Source organism: Vicugna pacos, chromosome 1 (genome assembly GCF_048564905.1).
Source record: "Vicugna pacos chromosome 1, VicPac4, whole genome shotgun sequence".
NCBI lineage: Eukaryota > Metazoa > Chordata > Mammalia > Artiodactyla > Camelidae > Vicugna > Vicugna pacos.
Window position 1 is genome coordinate 2,858,322 of NC_132987.1, and position 19,776 is coordinate 2,878,097.

Consider the following 19,776-nt stretch of genomic DNA (forward strand, 5'->3'; position numbering starts at 1 on the left):
CAAAATGCAATGGAAGATCGTGGCACCTTCAACGCATCTTCAACTCTGTACTTGCCCGCTAATCTTTAACAGTAAGAAGAGATGCCCATTAACAATTTAAAGGAGCCATGGCCACAAAAAGAGACCAAACAAATCAGGGGTTCACAGGAAAGGACGGTCAAGGTGAGCTGTGAAGCCGGGTGTGCGGTCACACCACACACTCGTGATTTGTGTGACGTGCGTTCTGACACATGGATGCCAGAGTACAGAACAGCAAGGTGAATCCAGGAAGACCCCCTCCTGCAACCTCAGAGGCAGGTCCAGCTGGGGAGCTGTAAATGCTGGCCATGCCTCAAACACTTCTTTGCAGGCACGCACGGAAAAATGGACTTTTATAGAATAAGTCAAATTCATATCACTGCTCACACATAGACATACAGTTACGAAACATGACAATCATTTTGGACATTTTTGCAGGTTTCCTATTTTTCTATTTTGAATTTTTTTAGAAGCAAGAGAAGAAGAGCTGGCAGAAAATGCTGTTAGTCCTGGGTGACAAAAGGAATTACATACTGCTGCCGTCTTTCCCGGCCAGAAAGGTTTTGTTGATTTTTTTTTTCTGGAGACATGTTATTTCACTTGAAGAAATGAGTCTGACAAGTGATATGGGAGCTGGCTGACACTGAGCAGGCTCTTAGTGCCACAAAACAGAACAGAAAGCCCTTTACAAAGATCAGGGAGGACAAATTTAAATGCCTATTACAAATGCCTAGATTAAGGCCTGGCCTAAGACCAAAGCAAAATATTTCAGTCACTTCAACCAAAATACTAGCATATGAGTCAAAGATGCTCATGGACTGGACTGGACGCTGCCAACCTGGCTGTGTTCATTTTCTCCAGCAGGTCAGCCTGCTTTGGGCATTGAAAGGATGATCTCCAGGTGACGGGTGCAGGAGCCCTGAGTGTGACTGTGAAACTGCATGCGTGGAAAACAATTTCATCGACTAAGGGAAAACCATGCATGGTATGTCCCAAACGCCATCTGAGGCACACATTACATGAGGTGTCAGTTTATTACATTTTGTGTTCTGTCCTACCTTAAAGCCATGATTGATGCTTATTTGATTTTCTGCTTAATTGATTCGTTCCAAAGTTGAGCCATGATAGGCCAGGCGCAGCCACTTCAGGATGCTCTCCGCCCCCAGTAGAGCCCTCGGTTCATAAGCACAGTGTGATTTATATTAGCCACGGTGGGGGGACCATGGGACCACAGACAGCTTTCCCAAGTGAGAGGCCTATGTCACTGATTTTCTTTGTGACGAGAGCTGAGGTTCTGGGACTGGTTTTCCTTGTTTCTAGGATGCCTGCTTAGGACACAGTGGTACAGTAGCTGCCATGGCAGGGGTGACCCTGCCTCCACTTCTGCTTTGCAACTTGGATACAATCTTTTAAATTTCCATTAGAGGCGCCCATCAGCTCAGCATGCAGGAGCTCTCTGATTCGTTAAGTGTGCCTCAGGGTGGGGTCCGCGTGTCTTCAGTGAGTCCTAGCTTCGTCCTACTTATCCTCCAGAGCTCAGCACGCGAGGGAGTGCCTGAAGGGGCCTGTATTCCTGGGCGTCAATGAGACAGTCAGGTGGAAACACAAGTGCAACTCAGTGGAGCGTGTGACATCATGGAACAAAACCGCCATCAGTGTATATGTATCACTCACGTCTCCAAGACGGCTACAGCCCTGGAGTGACGGGACATCTGGGACCAGGGGAATGGCCGCCAGCACGGGGTCCTCCCTTCTGAGAGCTGCTAAGCCGGGCGGCTCCACCAGTGTCTCTGTCCTGGGGGTTCTGCAGGCTGGGCTGTTAGGTTTTGTCCTGTTAGGCTCCAGCTTCTTTAGTGGCTCCGAGGTCGCCTTAGACCTGCCGGCCTGGGTCCCCAACCACGCCGCCGTCAGCCCTCCAACCAAGGGCTGAGAGGGGAGCTAAAGGATCCCAGCCCCCAGCCTCCGCTCCTCCCGAGAGAAGACCCCCACACTCTGTCAGCACTCCCTGCGGAGGACAACAGTGACATTAGAAGAAAACCCAGGGTTGTTTTCTGGACTAAGGACTTTGTAACCAAAGTGGCGCCCAGACATCATCCCAGCTGCTGTTTGTCTCCACAGTGCCACACAAGTCTCTCTCAGACACTCAGCAGCTAAAATGCAGACTAACAGGTATTACTCATGTTTTCTTCTTTTCTGGGTATTTTATCATTTTTAAAATTTATTGACTTTATTGAGGTATAATTTATACACAATAAAATGCGCTCATTTAAAGTACAGAATTCAAAGGGGGAGGGTGTAGCTCTGTGGTAGAGCGCATGCTTAGCATGTACGAGGTCCTGGGTTCAATCACCAGTGCCGCCATTAAAAATTTAAAAAAAATAGAGTTTAGTAAGTTATGACAAGTATATACATCCGGGTAACCGTCACCACTGTCAAGACAGCGAACTCCATCACCACAGGAGGTTCCTTGTGCATGTCTGGGGTCCATTCCCACACCACGACACCAGGCAGCCACTGGCCTCACGCCTGTCACCAGAGACAAGCGCTCCTGGTCGGAGGTCTCACAGACACAGAACCACTCACTAGCAGTGCTTCTGTGTGCGGCTCCTTCCGCTCCGCCCAGCGCTCTGATAGCCACCTGCAGCGTGTGGTGCTGACAGTTTGCTCCTTTCCATTGCTGAGTAGTGCTGCCTGGGATGGAGAAGCTACAGGTTTGTTTGCCCACTGGCCTGTGGAATGACACTTGACTTGTCTCTAATTTTTGATACTATAAATACATTTGTGTTCAGATGTTCTGTAGACGTGCTTTCACTTCCCCAGTAACTGTCTAAAAGTGGGACTGCAGTGAGTAAACATTTTCTCTTAAAATTAAAACAATCAAAATATATCATTGTCTGACAGAGTTCAAATCACCTCCTCTCCACTTCGACATTTTAAGGGAAGAGAAGGCATCGCTGGCGCATGACTGTAAAGGGCACGTGGACTTCCCAGAGGCAAGCCAAGTACGACCCCCTCGAGGTCAGAGCTTTCTCTGAGCACAGGGAAGAGGCTCAGGATGTGCTCGAGGAGCGGCTCAACAGGAGGCAGGTTAGGAGGGGACAGCTGGCCAGGCAGTGGGCGGGCAGCCAAGGCCTACACCAGTGCAGCCTCCGTGTCATGAGGCCTATGCTCTAGGTGGGTCTGGGGGCCCTGAGTCTCAGGCTCTCCCAGCTTTGCAAGAAATGCAATTCTGAAGCTCAGCTGTGAGTTCCTGAAAACAAGGCTAGAGTGTGACGAAGTTCCTGGCAAAAATTCATGTGCAAGAAAGCAGCAGCATTTCACATAAGGAGTTAAAAGACGATAATTCATTCAACGTTCCAGTCGTGCATTCTCATTTGATTATAAAAGTTATCCACGACTTTGGCTAGATTAAATCAGCTGCAATCAACTGAATGCATATCAGATGTAAATAATGCCGCCCCTGTCTTCCTTCTCCACAGCTAATGCCTCAACCCCAGAGGGAAAGTCCCGATTCAACATCAAAGGCTGATGAAACATCTGGTGTAGGAGCTTAAAAAGAATGTGTAATTTTATTTTACATACACAAGTCAGATAAAAAAATAAATAAAAACTTCCTTTGGGTGCTGAAAGTCTGGAGTCAAATCTTCAAAAGCAAAGAGAATAGGGTAAATAATCACTTCAGGGCTCACCAACAAATTAGTCTCATGTCTCACAATTTCAAAGTCTGTGATCACTAATCATTTAGTTGCTCACCATTCCAGTCCATCACCAACCCAAAGGTGACATTTTCACACTTCTAAGTCTCCCTTTTCAACTTAATATTTAAGAAATTGTAAAGTATGAACTACAGAGAGGAAAAAGTAAGGAAAATGTTTAAAGTATTCTGCAGGGCATTTGGCCCAGCTCAAACTACCACATGTTTTTGGATCTCACAGCTCACCATGGGCTCTAAGTAGAGTCTCCTTACTGCACGAGGCAGTAGAAGGAGCGGACCCGCCGTTTCCCGTCTGGCTGGTGACTCACCACACGGGCTGCCACACTAACCTCCCGACGGAAGACAGACAGAGAGGTGAGGAGGACGCCAGCCCGAGTGTCCTGGCAGCCCTGTGGTCAGAGCCAGCTTAGAGTAATTTGCGCTAGAAAGCAGGAACTTGGGAGCCCTTGAGCAAATTACTTACTGTCTTTGGTTTCTCGACTCTGAAGGGAGTAATAAGCACCTTTCCTATTTGAAATCTGGAGGCTGGGCCCAGCCTGATCCAAGGCCACCCACTCCACATCCCGTCTGGGGCCTCCTCTGCCAGCAGGGCACACGTCGTCCACATCAGGGGCTACTCAATGGCCTCTCAGTTTTACAGTCTTGGAAAGAAAGGCTCATGGGACATTTCTATGCTTCCAAATTTTACCCTTGGAAAATAGCAATGTACTAAAGAATTACCTGAAAAGAATCTAGATGCAAATCCATCTGGCACACATAACCCTGTTACCAGGTGGCCTCCATGGCATCATTTTCAACACTGGAAAACGCCAATCTGAAGAGCTTCAGGTGCTGGCCCCTTATGGCTGGAGGAGGTGACTCCAGCACTCACAGCTCTAGAGGGGGTTGGGGGGGGGGTCACCAATGCAGACTCGGGCTGAGAGGACAAGCCAATCCAAGTTTCACTAACTCCATTCTTTGAAAAGAGAGCTCACCTACTGCTAAGGAGAGCAGTCACACCCCTGTGCAGCCACAAGGAGGCACCTCCAAGACCGCCAACCACAAGGGGCATAACTAGCCGAGGGCCCCTGCGGCTGGGTCCTGAGACCTGAGCCTGCATCCTGCCGGAGGCCACCACGTTCCCCCAGGCCACTGCTCAAGTGCAGCAGGGACACTAAGGCCTCTGAGGGCAGGCTCTCCCGAGGGACTTTCTGGTGTCTTTGCTGCCTCCTGTCTGCCTCACAGGCTAGTACACGTCACGGAACAAGACGCAGAACGAGACTCCAGTGGTGGTCTGATGGTCCTCTCAGCCTCTCCCAGCCCCTTTCCTAATTCCTTTCACGCAGACATTTCCCCAAATAACATCCTTGCACTTTTAGTCCCATCTTGGCATCTGCTTCTCGGAGGTCCAGACAATATGTCATCCATTCACTTACCCACCCACTCATTCATTCACTCAAGAAATATTGATTGAGGGCCTATGATGCTCCTGGCACTTTGTCTAAGGCCCTGGGGAGATGGGGGGAAAGACTGTGAGGCCTCCGTTCACAACCGCCCCCCTCAGGGCCATGAACTGCTCCACTCTCTGTGGCTCTTACCCTGTGCTGGGTGCGGAGCTGAGAGATGCCACGGGTCTGACCTCATTTACTCTATTCTTGTTTCATGGATGAGGAAGCTGGGACCTTGAGAGACTGTTGCCAGGGGCTTCCCTGATAGGGCCAAAACTTATGTTTTTAACCATCAGGCCATGATGTATCTCCCCAGTTTGGGTCAGAGCTCTGAGCACTTTTCTTTCTGGTTTATGAGGGCCAGGGAAGCCATGTAGAGGGAAACAGGACTTGAGCATGTTCCCAGTCCCACACTGCTCCAGAGCCACGTTAATGATGATGCAGAGCCATGTTAATGATGCTGCGTAACTCATGCAGAAGAGGAGGTTCCTCACCTGGTACGAGTTTCCAACTCATTTTCCCTGCGACAAAGAAGACAGGAGAGGACAGACAAACCCCTGGCTTCTCTGCTTTTCACTCTGATCCCAGCCAAGATCTGGGAAACTGATGGAAGATGGTCATAGACATCCAGACCTACTGATGGGTCAGCCACACCAACCCACGTGTCATCAAGGGCAGCCTTCTGAAAATTGGTGCAAACTCATACCATGATCTCCAAGGTCAGCTATGGTGTCCTCCACACTTGACTCCCGTGTGCCAAGGTCCAGGGAAGGAATGGGCTGAGATGCAGGCAGGTCCTCTGCAGCTGGGGCATCAAATTCCTTGTGGAAAATAATTAACAATTCATGAGAAGCCAGCAGGAGGAAACAGCATTGCCACAAATGAAACAAGATGCTTGTTTAGAAGACGATTTGGAAACAAAAGCCTACCTAATCCTCTTCCTCAAACATGAAAACATTTTCCAATCTCAGCAAGGCAGCTTGGAATAAGAGAAACAGTCCTGAATCAATGGACAGGTGTGACCTTGGGCAGAGCATTTAACCCCCCATGACCTCAGTTTCAGGGTGAGGCAGGTGGACGCCCTGGGGCACAATCGAAGGAGAGATTCACTTGATCGGCAGCTGAGAGCCAGGAGCTCCTTCAGCCGCCCACCTGGGGCCTCACACTGACCCTACCCTTGTCCAGGCCTGTTCTCAGCATCTCAAAACTGGATATGCTGGCCTGGAGGACATCCAAGTTTCTTCTGGCTGTAAAAGTTCCATGAGTCTATGAATTTCAATTTTCTAAAAGAAAGAGCTCTGACAGGTGACATGAAAGGACTTACACTTCAAAAAAGTAAAAGTTAAACTTCTCAAATGTATCAGTGGGTATTTCAAGTAATCATTGTGTATGTGTGTGTGTGTGTGTTTGCAACCCAGAGCTAATGCTGAACTGACCAATTTTACTTGATAAACAGCTTTCATGGAGAACTACTCCAAGACAGTCTTCTTATCAAAAGCAGAAAGTTCAAATTAATCTTAAATGAATGAGTAAAACAAAGCCGTGCCACACTGCGGTGAGTCATTTGTGAAAATACAGTCACAAAATATTTTTAAGAAGCCCATTTTTGTTTCTGTTTTGTAAATGAATTTGTCTTTTTTTTCTTTAGATTCCACATAAATGTGATATCATATGGTATTTTTCTTTCTCTTTCTGGCTTACTTCACTTAGAATGACAATCTCCAGGTCCATCCATGTCACTGCAAGTGGTATTATTTTATTTTATTTTTTTATGGCTGAGTAGTATCCCATTGTATAAATATACCACAGCTTCTTTATCCAGTCATCTGTCAATGGACTTCTAGGTTGTTTCCATGTCTTGGCTATTGTATATAGTGCTGCTGTGAACATTGAGGTGCATGTATCTTTTCGAATTGGGGTTTTCTCTGGACACATGCCCAGGAGGGGGATTGCTGGATCATATTGTAAGTCTATTTTTAGTTTTTTAAGAATCTCCATACTGTTTTCCATAATGGCTGCACCAAACTACCTTCCCACCAGCAGTGTAGGAGGGGTCCCTTTTCTCCACAGCCTCTCCAGCATTTGTCATTTGTGGGCTCTTGAATGATGGCCATTCTGACTGGTGTGAGGTGATACCTCATTGCAGGTGTGATTTGTGTTTCTCTGATAAGTAGTGATGCTGAGCTTATTTTCTCATGCCTGTGGGCCATCTGCATGTCTTCTTCACAGAAGTGTCTATTTAGGTCTTCTGCCCATTTTTTGATTGGGTTGTTTGTTCTTTTTGATACTGAGCTGTGTGAACTGCTTGTATATTTTGGAAATTAATCCCTTGTTAGTTGCAGCATTTGCAAATATCTTCTCCCATTCCATAGGTTGTCTTTTTGTTTTATTTATGGTTTCCTTTGCTGTGCAAAAGCTTTTAAGTTTAATTAGGTCCCATTTGTTTATTTTTGTTTTTATTTCTATTACAGTACGAGATGGATCCAAAAAATACAGGGGCAATGCATGTCAAAGAGTGTTTTGCCTATGTTTTCTTCTAGGAGTTTTATAGTGTCTAGCCTTACATTTAGGTGTTTAATCCATTTGAGTTTATTTTTGTATATGGTGTTAGGGAATGTTCTGGTTTCAGTCTTTTACAGGGAGCTGTCCACTTTCCCCAGCACCACTTATTGAAGAGACTATCTTTTCTTCCCAAAATGATTATTTGGAAAAGTCATAGAAGAAAAGTAAAAAAGTTAAGTAAGTTATCAGACACTAAAATGTAAGCTCAATCTGGAAACTACATTTTTATTTGCCATGTGGTAACTCCAAGAATAAAGTTATTTAGGTTTTATGAAACAAAATGTGACCAGGCCTGTAATTCTCACCTTCCAACCGCTGGGGGCAAAGTACCTTGGAAGCAGGGGACCCTGAGCATTCCTGAAAAAAAGTCCTGGTTTCTATCAGCTGATTAAATAGGGTACTTTACATACATTAACAAAGGCAGACTTCTTAATACCTTCCAGACTCCCTGTGAGGGTCTGTGGACCTGCAGCTCTCAGTCCTGAGGGGAAGAAGATCTGCCCCCACAAGTCAGCATTTCAGGGCCAAGAAAGTGCCGGGGAGCCGAAGGAGGGCGCTCCGTGTTTGGAGGGGGCTTGGTGGCATCTAGACGCTTCCCGGCGGTGGCCGGGGTTTGACAGACACAGCTGCTGATCCCTCACCCCTGGATCCAGCCATTCCTCCCCTCACCAGGTTCTTTCTGAGAGCAGGAATGATCCCCCTCCCATGTCTCTGGGCTGGCTTCACTGAGGAGGGTGGGTGGAGATGGGGGTTGCCTCATCAGTGTCCCCACACCATCTGCTAAAGGGTTCAATGGAGGAAGACTTGTAAGGTCAGAAAGGGCTGACCCTGGCTGGTACAGCTTTGTGTTTTCAGAACTCAAAAGGCCTCGCAACCCCTCAGTAACTGAGGGGAGGCATAAGACAATGTTTGAGGCTCTGGCCTGTCTGAGGGTGAGCTCTGCTGGGGCTTGCACAGCCCAGGGCGTGGGGCCCTCTGATTACTGGGCTGCAGCAAAACCAGCCTCCCCTGACCTCAGGGATCACCCCCACAGCCGTGGGGGGCTCGGCTCCTCCTGCTAAAGGTAAGAATCTCCCTCAGATGGAGGGATCTCCAACGAACAAATAACCAGAGTCCTCCACAGAAATGACTCCTTCCCAAGCTGCTGTCACCTACCAAGCGAGGAGGCTGGTGTCCATGCCTACTATCCCAATACGACCCTGAAGAAAGACCACCTCAAGTCTCAACACCACACCAAGGCCTATGAAGATGTTTTTAACCCTTAGGGGGATGGTGTTTGCTGTTCAGGAGCTTGGGGTGCAGAGGACACGCATCTGGGGACGTTTCATGTGAGTCAGCAACCCTGCATATTATCGGCCATCTGTGAAAATCCTTCAAAGTTTGAAAGGGGTTATTAACACAATGCACAATCACATGGATGGGAGACAGAAAGTAAAAGGGGAAGAATGAAAAGTAAGTCAGAAAACGAACAACGGACTAGCGAGGTAAAGAAAACGACAGCATGGCTGAGACTCAGAACCACACACCCACGTCTGCCCGGCAGGGTCGCGGTCTGAGCTCCGGTCGTCCTCCACCGCAGCGCCCGGCACAGCTGCTCCGAGTCCGCGTGCTCACTGTCCGCCCTCGTCCCCAGACGCCCCCAGACGCCCCCAGGACTTCCTCCCGGGACCTGCGCAGTCGGTCTGGGTGCTTTCCCCCACCTTGTCTCTCTTCCTACCCAAGCATCGGAGGCAAGGAGAGGTCCCAGGTGAGACGTAAGACGGAAGGGCACTTACATGGAGCGCGCCAGCAGTTAGCTGCTGGAAGTTCCCACGTCTCAGCTCCTGCATTCGTTTGTTGTTTTCTTCATACTTTTCTTCCGCAAGCTTTCTGCATAATGTGAACGTAGAAAAGGAGCTGTAAAGGGTACTTTACATACATTAACAAAACCACATCTGTTACACAGCTGTGCGTGATCCCTGTTTCAATAGGCAAACTGGGCTGTCGGTCGGGATGCCAGGCCCGCGGTCTCTCCCTCATCGGGGTGAGTGCGGTGCAGCCCCACCGGGTGAGTGCACACAGGATGCCTGGCCCCTCGGTCGCCTCAGAGCCCCCCAAACGCAGCAGAGGGCGGTCCCCACCCCGTGCGCTCCCAGCCTGTGCCGGCAGGGGCGTGTGTCCCTGACGCCCACTACGCGCACCGGGTAACAAGCCCACAGACGGGGGCAACAGAGATGGCATTCCATGGAATTAATGGAAAAGAGTATGAGAGTCGCTGTGAAGGGAAATTTTTTCCAGACGTTTTCTGTTTCCTCTACAACAGGAGAGTTGAGTTTAATAGATCTATTAAGAAACATTTGAGTTCCTGTGATTCCTTGTGTGCTAATTTATACTTTGATTTTTGGCAAATTCACTGAACATCCCTGTAGTCAGATTTCCTTGTCTATAAAGCAGGTATGTGATAACCCTCATGACAACAGAGTCGTTTTCTAGATAAAACACGTGAGCTCTCTCGAGTCCTAGAAACAATCATCAAAACAGCTCTAATACAATTCATTCATAATATCAAGAACAAACTGTTTTAAAAATTTCCCTTAAATAACAAAAATATTAAATGTCATGAGGAAGATCTATGACTTTTGTGTATTAAAAGTTTTAATCTGAAAAATAATTTGTACTGTGCATGTAAGTTATTACATTGCCTTTTAAATCTGTTCCTGTTGGAGATTTAACTTTCCTTCTACCCTCAACCAGTGACATGAATCCTAGGAACCATTCCCGGGGTATGTGAAGTAGATTTGGGACTGGGAGTTGATGCAATGATTCAAACAACTTTCATGAATGTACTTTCTCAGCAGAATCTACAGTCGGTGATTCACTGGTTTATATACATTGTCCAACTGAACATTCAGTGATACCACACTGGTACTATGAAACTCCATCGTGGGAGTATTTACACCACGGAATCAGCAAACAGAGTAGCAGCCACTCCCTGGGCCCTGCACCCCCGGCGTGGCTGTGACACATTCACCAGCACCCTGCTGCCCATGAAGCACTTTGACGGAACTCTTCACGTTTACTAAAGAAAACACATATTAAGGGAAAACCATCTTGGGGTCTTAGTCAGCTCCTCGTGATAGTCACTGTAAGTAAGTACAAGGACACCTTGAATCACTTTTCAGACACATTAACAAGGTCACACGATGGACTAATTTGAGTTTCAGGTCTTTTTTGGTCTCTCTAGTTCTCGGCTGAGGCTTCTAAGCCACCAGAAAGATGGCAGAGGAAGAAAGAAAAAGAAAAATTAGGAAACTGGGTCACTTAGCAACTGAAAAGCCAGTGTCTGAGAAACTGGGAGTGCAGAGCTCTCTGGAAGCAAGTCCCTTTTCCCGTGTGGACTCGAATCACCATGGTGTCCCACGCCTGCAGCTCTGTCCTGAGCACAGGCTTGGCAAAGGCACCCGCAGCACAACAGTGCTGCTTCCAACCTTCCTAAAGCCATCACGAGAGCCCTGCAGGAACACTCTTCTCCCTCCAGGGGCGAGGAGGCTCCGGGCAGAGGGGTTCAGCAGCCCCCTTTCACCCGCTCCCCAGGGCGTGCACGCAAGGCGTCAGCAGCAAGGGGCTTCGTCTGGAGGCTGGCTCTACATTTTCGTCTCTGATAGCCTCCCTGATGTTCAGTCCTCCCTTCCACACAAGAATGAAGGCTCATAATAACGGTGCCTGGCACCTCAGAACCATCTATGGCTCAATTACTGTCTTCTGAGGGAAGGAGGGAAGGGATAAACTGATAAATATCTAATGAGAGTGTGCAGTTTGATTTCTTGCTGTGGTTTCCGCTCTTCCAACAATCGCCCCAGAGCCCTGGGGGCCCCTTGGGAAGGCCGCTTACTTCAGCTTCCCGGCCTCCTCGTCAGCCGCCTGGACCTTCCTCAGCCGCATCCGCTCTCTCGGGGTCATCTTCTGCACTTCCGACAGTGCCCGCAGAGTCTGCAGGTGGAGCTTTCTCTGCCTGCAGGTAACAGAGAGCCCCGATGCAGCCCTTCTGATCACGCTCAGAAAAACGGAACAAGTCTTTACAGCAGGTACCATTATACCACCGAGAAGGGAAAAGCGTCTCGAGGCACACCGGGCAAAAACTAATAAACACTGGGTAGGTAATGAGCCAAGCAGGACTGTGGTTAATTGGCAATATTTTTCAAATTATATTTTCGTTTAAAAGCAAGTTACGTACTTTCCACACTTCTGCTCATGTCATTGCCTGTGACTAGTTTTCATAATGGAAGACCAATGAGGACCAATGGGCCGTGAGGGAGGAACAGACCAGCAGACTAACTCAGCCACGCGGATAGGACACAGTTTTGGAATCAGGCAGGCAGGGTTTGAATCCCATCCCTACCACTCACTAGCTCTGTGGCTCTGGGCACATTACTGATCTCCCTGAACCTCAGTTTTCTCGTCCATGAAGAATGGGCTGTCATGAGTATCACGTGAGACAATGTATGTAGAGGGCGTGGCACATAAAAGGACCCCCAAATGGCGGTATTATTCTAGCTGGGTCCTCTTGAATGTCTTACACTCCAGGCTTCACACCGTAGGTACTTTCATGGCAGCATGGTTGGTGATCGATTGCATGGTCTGCAATGTGCTACGTGCCATATGCCCTTGGGCAAGTTACAGAACCTCTCTGATCATTTAGATGATAATGATAATGGTACTTACTTCACAGGGTGGTTGTGAGTAAAACGAGTTAATTCATTCGAAGTGCTTACAACAGAGCCAAGTGTACGGTTGTCATCCCCAAAGTGTTAGCCAGTGTTATGAAAGAACCTCTTTCTACAGTTAAGGACATGTGCCCCCATGAATCATGTATGGAAAGGTGTGCGACCACTTCTCAATGGTACTGTTTCTGCGCCTGGCCTGGTTAGGACCAACAGCAGAATACTTTTTGCATTCAACTCCATCCTTAAGAAACACTATGAGGAAATTATAATGACCGCTCATTATAGGCAGTTCTCATCCCTCTGGAACACAGTTCAGATCAGAGAGTTCAGGGGACACGCAGTTTTCAGGAATACACATGCCTTATTTTGTAAGACCAAACAGAGCTCCTTAACACATAGTCATAGATCTAGAAAATAATAGTGACAATGTGAAATCAGTACTTCATAATGTGGAAGACCACCCAAACAAGTGGCTGCCAGCACACTTTGACTGTGAGCACTGTCAGGCAGACTGTGTCACCACCGCAGGGCAAATGAGAGCTAGAATTAGTCCAGTAGTTTTAAAATGAGATTTCTTCCACTCTCACATATCTTGTTAATAAAATAGAATGAGACGTTCCAGCATTCCTGAAAAAATAGGTAGAAACCCAAGAAAACGAGGCTATGGGAGGATGTCTGAGGACGTGCCCCTGAGGTTAGGGCATGTTCGCTGGAGCTCATGCAGTAAACGAACACTGACAGCTTTGATGGTCCAGTTTTCTCAGTTTGAATGTGAAGACGGAAAACCAACACAGTGCCGTTGAGAAACCACTGGACCGAGGATTAGAGAAGCATATTTGTGTTGTTTGGCCTTGAAGATCAGCCAGTGAGGGCTCCTGTTCTCACCCACTGCCTTGCACAGCTCTGGGAGGGACTGTCCTTCCCATCAGGTCCTTACAAAATTAGGTAGAGAGTTCTTTCAGCAAAATGATAGGTTTGGTCTTACCAGGGGTGCCCCTGTGGAATTCTGCAGTACACAGCTTGAACAGCTGCCCAGGGCTGTTCTGAAGTAACCTAGAATTTGGGGCTCTTTTAAGTTAAGACAGAAATTTTGAGTGAGGTAGGAGAGAGAAGTTAGATGAGGAAATAATTATGGTTCTTTGCGAAACATACATTCTCTGGTTCTCATGTCTATCTCCAGAAAGTGGATTTGGGCTTATTTTCAATTGTCCTAGAAGTCCAATGTTATCTTTTCAATAGCTACTCTGCCAGTTCCTGTTAAGCAAACAACGTGCGAAAGCTATTTATGCTTAATCTGAATGTTCATTAGCATAAATATCACTAAATGTTTGAGATATGAATTTCCCTCTATACTTAGAAGGCAACTGCAGAGCTACCCTGCAGATCTGTAAGCTGTGCAGAGGTTTAAACTTTTATGACTTCAATTTGCTACCACCTGGGGTGAAGGGCTTTGGAACACCAAGTTACTGAAGCTCCTTAATTTCTTGGCAAGACTTAAGTGAATCCTAGGAGACTCCAAGCATTCAGCTTAAAGCTAATAGACTTTTTAAGACAAACGCATTTAACACTTACACTCAATGGGTTTTTAAAAAAACACAGCACTTACTTACACGGCATTAATTATATAAGCAGCCTCCTTCTGACAATTCAAATTCTTGTCTTCCAGCGTGATTTCCGAATAGCGACACATCAGATGCTGAAAAAAAGAAAACCCCCGATGCACCTTAAAGACTCCTCTTCAAAGATGAAAAGGCATAAAACCCCCAGGTGCCCTTCTGATCTGTAGAACGACTGCCCGTATCTGGGGGCTTGGAAACAAACCCACTGGTAGCCATTTGTCCTTCTATAAAGGGTTAAAAAAATAACACAGTAACTTATGCAAACAGAATCTGTGGGGTCAGGCTCCTGCCCACCTGGCCACCTTCATCCTGACAACCTGCTCTCTCGTTCCAGCTACAGGCAGGCCTGCCCTCGGCTCCCCATTCGGGCCTGCAGTGGACAAGCCTCCATGCCCAGGGCCGGGACCAGGCTGAGACAAGGGAGGCACTCACCTCAGGTGCAAAATTTAAGGGGCACAAGAAACTCAGTAACCTGGATAAATAATATTTTAATGCAATATTAAAACAAATCAATAATAGTGATAAAAGCTGTGGAGAATACGACACCAAAAGTTTAAATATTGCCAGGATCCAGTCCTGAACTTGCTTTGTTCCCATCTGAGCTTGGGTCCACTCGCCCCCACGCAGCAAAGCCAGTCTACTGACCGCAGGTCGTAGTGAAGGAAAGCCCAGCGTGTTCCTCAGATGCCAAGCAAGGAGAACGGGCGCCTAATGTTCAAAAGACTCCAACTCCCCATGGCTCTCCAGGGAGGGTTTTTAAAGGTAACATTCGGGGTGAAGTTTGTAGTTCGTGCACTTTCTTCTGATTGGTTGGTGGTGAGGTAACAGGGTGATGTTTTGGGAATCTTAAACCTCAACCTGCTGCTTCACCAGTCTGGGGTCCACGTGCCTGTGGTCAGGACGTAGTCCCCAGTATCCGCTTGGTGAGGTCTTAGTTTCTGCAGAACAGCTCAAAGATCTGTGTCAGATCGTTGTGAGTCTCCATGGAGGAAAAACTGGGACTCCATTTTATCCCTGAACTGTTGTTAAAGCTATCATTATTTTTCTTGCTTGAATGCTTTTGTTCCTGCTTTCCCTCCCTTCCCTAGTTAGTAACTGCTTAAGTCCGCTCTTTGAAGACTGAAGCCCTTTTCCCCAGAAACTGGAAGTGGGGGACACACGAGGCTTTCATGCCCTGAAGGCCCCACAGGGTCCTGCCCAGGTTCAGCTTCACCTTAATCCTAGCCCTCTTGGATCCTGTCCTTGAGCTTATGATATTTTGTTACCTTGAATTTTTACATTACTTTGGATATTTAAACACTGCATTACAATATTACTCATCTTGATTACTGAGTTTTTGGTGTCCTCTTTAATTTTGTCCCAGGACAAATGCCTCACCTGCCTCACCCTAGTCCCAGGGGATCTATTGGATGCCTTTCGACTTTTTTGTTTGTTTGTTTACTCACAGACCCTCCAGTGTGGTTTTGATCTCAACCAACTTTTGCCTGTTTTCCGACGGCCTGCCCTCGGGCAAGTGGAGCCCGCTTTGCACAGAGAACTTGCTGCACCTCCCTTCTCCTGTGCTGTTTCTCCTCGTCCTCACCTCCCACCCCAGCACATGCTGGCATTGGAGTGCCCCCACCCAGGTCCCTCTGGGAACATCCCGCTCCCTAAGTCAGGGCTGTGCCCTGTGACTCCAACCCCCTTCCTCAAGCTCCCTGAGGGGCTGGCTGCTTCCCACACCTTGATGGTGTCACAATGTCACCAGCTCCTCCTCCGAGCACCCAAGCCCTTCCCTTCCCTTATTTTACAGCATCCTGTTTGCTTTCTTAGTACTTCCTAGCACTTCTAACATTTACAATTATTTTCTTTGTTTGCTGACTCCTTCTTAGTTATTGGGTCCTCTTACTAGCAGTCAAGCTTCAAAAGAGCAGGAGACACATCTGTTCCTTCCAACCTGTCACCTCCAGTGTCAGCACAGTGCCCGGCGCTCAACTGACGAACGCCCCTCAAGTCAGCATCCTTGTTTCCCGTGGATGGAGAACAGGACGCTGATGAAGAAGACGTGTGCCCGTTTGTGAAGGTGAATGGCTGCTCTGTGAGCCCACTTAAAACTATTCCTACAATTAAAGGGAATCTGCCTGGGGGATTTGTATTGTAAAAGCCTATACAGTTTGAAAAAAAAAGAAAAACCTCCCCAGAGGGTACCATTTGCTTTTTCCTTATCACCGGAGGCAGATTCTCTAGATCGAAATTTCTAACCTACAGGAAAACAAAATAAACTCACCGAATCAATAAAAAGTATCCCTAAGATCTTTTCTGCGGGGCGGGGGGTGGGTAACCAAGGCCCCACGTGACCGAGCCTGCAGCATAGCAGCACCCTTGCACCAGCAGGCACGCGCTCACAGAACGTGGAGGGAAGACTTGTCAACCAGCCGCTCTAAGGGTGGACGTTTAGTTTAGGCAGAAAGTCACAATCCTAACTTCTTGCACCTGGGACCCCAGGGAACTGGAGGTTACACCCCTTCTTTTGCAAAAAGGTTGCCTACTGATAATTTCTCCCAGATTTTCAGGAAAATCTTATTGCTTCTTCCTGACTGATTCTTAAGGCACCTTATTCCCACAGCACATCTTCAAGTCCTAGAATGTATATAAATGCTAATGCGTGCTTCCTGGACTCCCACTCATTTAAATACCTGTAGTTGTGCATCGATGTAAGGAAGTTTTAAAATTTCTATAGCAGATGGTCTCAATGAAGGACTCTTGTTCAACATGCTGTAATGTTTAAAAAGAAAATGATTGTCCAAATGCGCTAAAATACAAGTGCACCTGAAATCCCTCCTGCGGCAATGCGAGCCCCTCCATACCTTTCCATGATGGCGTTCAGCTCTCTGGGGTACGTCGCGGGGAGGGACGGTGTGCTGCCTTCCACAATCTTTAAAACCACGGACAAGAAACTGGAGCCTGCGAATGCGTGGTTCAGGCAGCACATCTCGTACAAAATGCACGCCAGAGACCTGAAGACACAGGCAAAGAATTTAAATGAGGAATAAACGTCCTACTTTAAACTTGATTGTCACGCAAATTCTCAGGTGTGTCAGGGCACTGGGTGTGAGCACAAACAAACCCCTTAGCTGTTTGTTTAAAAGCTTCAGTTCCACACTTTGTTTTCCATTATGCAGGCTTAAAAAAAAAAAACAGGAAAAAGTGAAAGGAGAAAGCACAAAATGTGAGTCTGAATGAATACTTTTCATCAAAGAGAGAGAGAAGTATGTCTACATGTAGCAGGGACTCAATAAACATGTGATCAGTGTGGTGAGGAACTGGCGCATTTACCTCTGTGAAGGGAAGATAAAGTGCAGGCGAATACTGTCTTCCTCAGGCAGTTCAGTCAATGTCGTGTACGTGAAATACAATTTAAATGTTTTAGCCCAACTTTCCCTCTAGTTTGTGTCCAAGCGTTTTGAAAGGAAACCGGCATTCTTTATTAGTTTTCTAAACAGACCCCATTTGCCAGCTGGCTTGAAGAGCACCGCCTGCAGCTCACATTAAAGTGTGTGATTCTCCCTCTGGGAGCATGAAATAGGGTATTAAACCCCTAGATGAGTCCAACACTAATTTGGATTAACCATGCAAATCAGCAATCTCTAAATCAGCAGAAAAAAAATTTAAATAATCTACATCATTAAGAAAACTAAGGGGAAATTCCTGCCTGAACTTAGTGTTAAGAAAGAACTGTAGTTCTTCTGGATAATGGGTTATTTTTATCTTAATGGTATTTTGAATTCTGTAACTGTCCAGATCTCCCTCTTCTTATTAGTTGCTTGAAAGATTAGAAATAAATTTGCACTTGACCTTGTGTAAGCTGTATTTTATGTAAAACACTGTTCTACTTTCTCATAAAAGGCAAGGCATATTTAAATATATACATACATGAATACTATAATTTTAACCATTTTGTGGGTGTTCAAGAAAATGTGCATTTGCAAGAAAATTCCGGATAGACACACTGAAAATGTTTCTGGTCCAGTAAACAATAATCATACTAAAATTTTCAAACTGATTGACACTTTACATATTACAAAGCAGTTCCATATATATCTCAACAGAGCCTCGTAACTTCCTAGTGAAATAGAGCCAATATTGTATTTTCCCCATTTTATACATAAGGAAACCGGCTCAGAGAAATAAAATGACTTGGCCAAGGTCACACAAGTGACCTTGACTGACTCCTGAATTAAGTCTTTTTCCTTCCAAACCCTTAACTATTTCCAGATGGAATACTAGAAAGAGAGGGATGTTAGGAGAAATCACATGACATTGACTATAATTCCAAGATCCATGTAAACCTTATAAATTATGAAAATTATTCGAAGCTCAATAAATTTTCATCCATCTGCAAGACTACTAACTGGTATTTGGAGTAGTAGCACACGTCTCGATTTCTATATCCATAAAAATAATTTCAATCAAATAAAGGTGAAAGAAAGACATTTTTGGATCCACAAAAACTGAGAAAATTCATTGCCAGCAGGAAAGCACTAAAATTCTGAAGGGGAGTTCCTCCAACAGAAGAAAGAGGATCCCAGGCAGGAACAAGGGATGAAAGGAGTGTAGAGCCCTGGAGGAGGTGGTGTGTGGGTATGTGTAACTCAATATTAACTTCATAAAACAATACCAACTCTCTTGTGGGACTTAAATATGTAGGATAACACTTCATGACAAAAATAATGCAAAAGACATAAGATGGTAAAGTATCACAAGGTCCTAACATTACTGAGAAAGTGAAGTAATCATTTTTACTAGACTGTAATACGTCAGGATGCACGTTAGAATTGCTAGGGTTGCCACTGAAAGAATAGTGAAATAATGTGTAACTGACACGTGCATACTACAAGTTACTGGAGGGAAAAACTCAAATATTAAAAATTCAAATTAGAAGAAAGCAAGAAAGGGGAAGGGTATAGCTCAGTGGTAGAGCATATGCTTAGCATGCATGAGGTCCAGGGTTCAATTCCCAGTACCTCCATTAAAAGAAAAAAAAGAAGCAAGCAAGAAGGACAGAAAAAGGAACATTAAACAAGTGAGATGTATAGAAAGCAAACAACAAGATGGCAAATAAAATTATAAATATGGAGTAATTACATTTAACATAAATAGACAGTACTCCAATAAAAAGATTTCCAGACTGGGTAAAAAATTATAACTGTTCATGAAACAAATCTTAAATATAAGAACACAGAGCAGTTGACAGAAAGAGATATACCATGCAAATACTTATCAGAATATTGCTGGTGTAGCTATACTAACACCAGACAAAGCAGACTTTAGGGCAAGAACCACTACTAGGGTTAAGATGGTAGACTGGTAAAGAAAGCAAACCTCTAAGAACATATGAGAGTTCTAAAACCACATACACTCAGCAACACTGTGTGTGTACGTGTGAGCACATGCATGTGTACGTGAAGCAAAAATCAACAGAAAGAAAAAGAAAAATAGACAAATTCACAATCAGTGTGAAAGACTTTAACACATTTCCAATAACTGATAGAAAAAGCAAACAGAAAAAAGTCAGTAAGGATAGAGAAAATCTAAACACAATTACCAAAATTGGCAAATTAACATAAATGTATTGAACAATGACAGAATTCAGGTTCTTTTCAAGGGCACATGAAACATTTACCAAAATTGGCCTTACAGACAATTGAAATCTTCAGGGAGTATTTCCTGTGAAATTAAGTGAAAACAGTGAA

At 45.9% G+C, this 19,776-nt stretch overlaps 1 protein-coding gene across 12 annotated transcripts in view; it reads right to left on the bottom strand.

The window, feature by feature from the left end:
• Positions 1-19,776, bottom strand: part of NEK11 (NIMA related kinase 11) — a 215,160-nt gene that overhangs the window by 104,113 nt on the left and 91,271 nt on the right. For 7 of the 12 annotated variants that reach the window (XM_072971127.1, XM_072971142.1, XM_072971137.1 and 4 more), the window contains exons 7-12: positions 16,891-17,040; positions 16,720-16,798; positions 14,036-14,121; positions 11,594-11,713; positions 9,498-9,591; positions 5,867-5,981 (exon numbers count right to left, since the gene is read on the bottom strand). In XM_072971127.1, the coding sequence (XP_072827228.1) occupies positions 5,867-5,981; positions 9,498-9,591; positions 11,594-11,713; positions 14,036-14,121; positions 16,720-16,798; positions 16,891-17,040 (644 nt within the window). Of the gene's footprint in view, positions 1-3,571; positions 5,682-5,866; positions 5,982-9,497; positions 9,592-11,593; positions 11,714-14,035; positions 14,122-16,719; positions 16,799-16,890; positions 17,041-19,776 lie in introns of those variants that run through there. The other 5 variants (XR_012077337.1, XM_072971150.1, XM_072971167.1 and 2 more) reach the window with 3 other exon arrangements.